Genomic DNA, 5205 nt, shown 5'->3' with positions numbered 1-5205 from the left:
GGCATTCCCATGGGCCTCAGGTGCCCAGTCCAGGGTCAGCTCTTGGCCCACGCAGACCCCCACCGCACGATTCCCGCCCACTCTGAAATGTTAGCTCCCTCTCAAACACCAGGCTGCTCTCACCCCAGGCCTCTCCTGTCCTTGGCCTGGGACCCTCCAAGGGATGTGTCTAACTCTTCAGGTCCCAGTTTAGAAGTTACAACCCTCAGGGGGCTGGCAGGTGGCATGGTGGTTAAGGGCACTGGACTCCCACGTGGCTGACTGTGGTTCGAGTCCTAGATCTGGCAGCTTGCTTTCTCTCTCTCCCTCTCTGTCCCTTTCTAGTCAAAATTAATTAAATAAATAGAGTTAAATAAAATAATTATTTTTTTAAAAAATAAGAAGTTACAGCCCTTATTCCAACACCACCTACCAGATGGTTCTGTGGGGCCCCCTCCCTGCAGTTCCAGAGTCCCATGCTTCTCCACAAGGCTTTGGCAGTTTAGGTTTGTCACCATCCACCAGCTGTGAGCCATCCAGACGGTGAGTTACATGGAGGCAGAATCTGTGCATCTTGCCCATCTCCGGGCCCCCACAGCCTAGCAGAGGGCCTGTCACATGGCAGAGGCTCAATACATATTTAATGACTTGGGAACAGGAGTTGGCCTAATGGCTGTGTCACAGGATTCCCATGTAGTCTTTCTGTCTCTCTCTGTCTTTCTGGCGAGTGCACGTGCCTTATAGCAAAAAAAAACTCTCAAAAAATATTTAATGACTTAATGAGGTCATTTCGTCCTTTCCATTTTACAGCTCAGACCACCTAGGCACAGAGAGGTGTAGCACCTTGCCCTGGTCACACAGCCGGGCCTAGAGCAGCTCTGGTGGAAAGGCCCACTTGGGCACGGTCAGATTAGACTGGGGTCAGAGGCTGGGCCGGAACGTCCTGGAGGAGGGAGGAGTGGGCAGGGCCTCTGCAGGTTCCTGGTGATGTCTGTGAGCCAGGACCTGTGGTCTGAACACTGACCTTGTCCCCATTTCACAGGTGCGGAAAAGGACTCCCTGATGAAGGTGAGCTCACCAGAAATCGATAGTGGGGGCCATTAGGGTGCCTCCCAGAGCCCCGTGCCATCTCCTGCCTGCATCCCTGGAGGTGCAGGAGTGTTGGGGGAACGCCCCACAGGAAAGCAAGTGGGACCTTGCTTGGACCAGGAGCCGGGAGTCAGGAGACCAGGGTTCTCAGTGCTGGACCTTGTCACCTACTCATGCACAAGCCCCTTCAGTCTCTGAGCCTCAGTTTCCCCATCTGGACAACAAGGGGGTTGGAGCCTTCAACTCTCCCCACCTCCCCAGACCATGAGGACAGGGCTGCCGGAGCAGGTGGTTAAGGACACAGGTCCTGAAGTCCTAAAGGCAGGGTTGAGTCCTGGTGCCAGCATTTATTGCTGGATGCTCTTGGTCAGTCCTTTCACCCCCTGAGCCTCCATTTCACGGTCTGTAAAAAGAGAATAACAGCAGATTTTGAGGGTTAAATGAGCTAATGTGAGACTCCAGCACGGTGCCAGGCACCACCATCGAATGTGGCACCATTGTTTCAGTATTGAAGGGATGCTGCCCTCTGGTGGCCATCGGGAGAAACAGCAGGCGATCTGCCCAGGCCGGGTGGGAACCTGGCTTGTGCCGGCAGTCCAGATGGGAAAAGTGGGGCCAGGCGCGGGTCACTCGGTGTGCGCCTCCACCCACTGACAAAGGCGACGGGCGTAGCGAGCCGGGCTGACGGTAGAGAAGGTCTGGCCTGGGTAGCGCAGAGTCTTCCACAGGTGCTCCAGCCGCTTGCGGAGCCCGTAGACCGTGGAGAGATCCACCAGGCCCAGGAAATAGCGCTGCTCTGGCCCGTCCAGAATGTGTAGGGCGTTGGGTGAGTCGGGCAGCAGCCGGCGGTTCTGGGTTCCAGGCTCCTCGGGGCTCTGTGCCCCTTGCACAGACCTGGGGACCAACAGGAGGGTTAGGCTGCCCCCTCTGCCAGGGAGCCCCAGCCAGCCCACCCTGGGAGCCTGGCCAGACGGACCCACTGCTTCCCTCGCTCAGTCTCACAACGTAGAATGACTGCATTTTGGATGTAGCGAGTAAATAAATTACATTATTAAAATTAATTTTATCCGTTTCTTTTTACTTAAAAAAATTAGAACATTTGGGGCCAGCAGTGGCATGGTGGTGGTTAATTAAGGCACTGGACTCCCACATGGCCAACTACGAAGGCAATCCCAGACCTGGTGGCTTTCTTTCTCACTTTCTTCTCTCTCTCTCTCTCTCTCTCTCTCTCTTTCGAGCACACGAGCCCTATAGCAAATTTTAAAATAGTAATAAATAAAATTAAACAATTCTTTATTTTTTAAATGAGAACATTTAAGATTATATGCATGTGCAGCGGGAATTCTGTTTCTATTGGGTAGCGCTGGTTTAGAGCATTTGGGTCACTCAGACCCTGGCTTTACCCAGACGTGCCACATGACTGGGTAAATTCCTTATTCTGGTATTTCCTTTACTTCTGTTTGGGATCTTCAATCCCCACAGCCTGGGGTCGCAGAGCTGCGGCTTTGTGAACAAAGAAAGCCCAACAACCTCAGTTTGCAGATGGTGTGTGTGGTTTTGCCTCAAAGTGTATCCCAAGTCAGAAGATGCCTTTGGCTGGACCCCCAGTCCCAGCAGGAGCAGGTTCAAGTCCCTAACTTTGTCCTTGGAAGCCGCTGAGGAATTTATTCCTATCTAGCCTGTGTCTTGGGGAAATAAGCCAATGAGAGACAAGCCCCGCCCAGGCACCGGAATCAAAACCAGTAACCTGAAAGCCTGGGAAATCGAATGATTGAGTTTAAGAGGAAGGGCTCTAGCGAAGAAAAAAAAAAAAAAAAAAAAAAGATCTTCGTCCTGCTCTGAAACCTTCAAGGGCTCCACACCCCCTGCTGGAAAATGGGCCAATTCTTCAAATCGACATCGACACCCCTGTCCAATTGGACCTCTGTTCTGTCCCTGCTCTGGTCTCCCTGTGTCCGCCACCCCTACCAGCTCTCCAAGCTCGCCCAACACACCCACACACATGTATATACACGCGTGTACACATGCGCGCACGTGCACACGTACGAACACACACTGCACTTTCCAGCCTTCGAGTCTTTGTCCGGGCTGTCCCCACACAGGGCAAACGCTCTGGAACCTCCCATGTCTGTCCTCTGCTCCTATCGCCTCGCTTTTGCGGCTGCCCCTGTCGGGGGCTCACCTGGCCGTGCGGAAAAGGAGGCTGCTGCCCGGGTGCCTCTCGTCCTCGCAGAGGCGCTGGAAGGCCATGAGCAGGCTGTAGTCCAGCTCCTTGAGGTCCCGGAGGAAGGCGGTGTCCAGCTCCATTTGCCGGAGGAGCCAGCTGCGCTGCGGCCCTGCGGGAGCATCGGCGCCCGCTCAGCCTGCCCGCGTGCCAGCCACAGCGCTCCCGGGACTGGGCCCGGGCTCCTCACTGTCCCCGTCCGCAAACAAGGAAACGCAGCTGTGATCTGCTCCATAATAGGACAGCATGGAGCCAGGATTTGACCTGGTTCCAGACTCTGGGCTCTTAGGGACTCAGGCCGAGGACAGTACCAAGGACCCCCTTCCAAACTTCACCCTGAATGGGAAAGAAGGCAGGGGCTGCCGTGGCTCACCCAGCTCGATGGTCTTGCCCTGAAAGTTGAGATCCTTTAGCACCAGGACAAGGGTGCTTCCCTCAGGGGCTGGCTCCACCCAGCGGCTCACTTCACAGCCCTTGATGTCATACCTGGGAGGTGGGGACAGGATGTGGCCTCACTCGGACTTGAGACACACAGGGAACCTCGCAAGGGCTTCCCGGGGCCGGCTGGTTAAGGTGGCTGGATCTCACATGGCCCACTGTGCAGTTCAAGTCCAGGACCTGGTGGCGCTTGTGTGTGTGTGTGTGTGTGCCCCAAATCCCGAGAGGTGAATGGAGGAGAAGGGATTGCAGTGTGGCCAGAGGGGCGGGGGATGATTTCTCATTTTCTCTCTCTCTGGTTAGTGCATGTGCCCTATAGCAAACACTAAAACTACAAAAGGAAAGAAAGAGCTTCCCTTGGGTGACTGTTACTGTCCTCATGTTAGAGATAAACTAAGGCTCAGAGAGTTTCTCCAACTTGTTCAAGTTTCATAGCAAGAAAAAGGCAGGGCTGGGATTTGAACTCAGGCCTCTGGAAGCCTTGGGCCAGGCTTTAGCCCTGCCTATGCCTGCCTCTCAGTCATCCCTGAGGCTGTCCGGTCCCAGATGCAGAATCAACCCTAGCAGGAGGAAATCGGGATGGCCTTGTGGGGGCTGCCCGGGACCAGCAGGCAGAGGCAGGGCAGGGAGGGGCTTGGGGCTCTGTGAAGCCTGGGCCTGAATTCCTGCCTTCTCTTACAGGCTGCGGGGCAGCCCCCTGGCTCAGATCTTCATTAGTAAGGTGAGGATGATGACAGCACCATCCCTCAGCGTCGCTCTGTATTTAGGAAGGCAATGCATACGAAAGGCTCCACCCAGCGCCTAGAGGAGCCTGCTTGTCCTGGGTGTCATCGCCTCCGGTCCATCAGATCGTGGGACCGGCCCTCTCCTTCCTCAGTCTGGCCATCTATCCAGTGGCACGTTCCGGGGGGGTCGCGGCCCTGCGCCAGCCCCCGCCGACTCACCTCTCAGAGATGCGGCCGGCTGGGTAGAAGACGCTCTGCATGATGATGAAGTATTTCTGGGGACGGGGTGGGGAGTGAGGGAAACCAGGATCTCACTCCCCAGCCGCCCCCCTCTGGCCCAGCCACCTCGCCTCGGCCTCACCCACCTTCTTTCCCCGGGCCACGCGCAGACTGTGCACTCCTGGAAGGAGAGAAGGAGCCCGGTGAGGAAGCCCGCAGACTCTGCAATCCCGGGTCGGCCCTGCCCCAGTCCTAGTCCAGGTCACGCCTCCTTCTCCAGATCGGGACACTGGGAGCCCGCCCCGCGACCCCGGACTCTCCTCTCAGTTTAGGCGGAGGGAGACCGGACTCCACCTTTGGTCCTAAATGGGCCCGCCCCCGCCCACATCCCCTTCTGTCCAACCCCAAGTCCGCTTTTGGGACCCCCGCCGAGACCCAGCTCCGCCCACAGGCCGCGTGCTCCTGTGATTCGTCACTGTCTAGGCTTAGCTCCCCACTGACAACTACCCCGGGCCCCCGTACCCACCAACC

The 5205-nt window shown here is 56.4% G+C and overlaps 1 protein-coding gene across 2 annotated transcripts in view; it reads right to left on the bottom strand.

The window, feature by feature from the left end:
* Nucleotides 1-661: 661 nt before the first annotated feature.
* PIP5KL1 (phosphatidylinositol-4-phosphate 5-kinase like 1) overlaps nt 662-5205 on the bottom strand; it is an 11714-nt gene continuing 7170 nt past the window's right edge. Inside the window, exons 1-5 of one of the 2 annotated variants that reach the window (XM_027774027.1) lie at nt 4821-4850; nt 4675-4730; nt 3666-3778; nt 3251-3404; nt 665-1962 (exon numbers count right to left, since the gene is read on the bottom strand). In XM_027774027.1, the coding sequence (XP_027629828.1) occupies nt 1695-1962; nt 3251-3404; nt 3666-3778; nt 4675-4715 (576 nt within the window). In that variant the 5' untranslated portion in view covers nt 4716-4730; nt 4821-4850 and the 3' untranslated portion in view covers nt 665-1694. Of the gene's footprint in view, nt 1963-3250; nt 3405-3665; nt 3779-4674; nt 4731-4820; nt 4851-5205 lie in introns of those variants that run through there. The other variant, XM_027774028.1, reaches the window with a different exon arrangement.

This window comes from Tupaia chinensis, unplaced genomic scaffold, assembly GCF_000334495.1.
Source record: "Tupaia chinensis unplaced genomic scaffold, TupChi_1.0 Scaffold000394_1, whole genome shotgun sequence".
In the NCBI taxonomy this organism is placed as follows: Eukaryota; Metazoa; Chordata; class Mammalia; order Scandentia; family Tupaiidae; genus Tupaia; species Tupaia belangeri.
The sequence above is the reverse complement of the archived record's forward strand: the minus strand, read 5'-3'. Positions and strand labels throughout refer to the sequence as shown.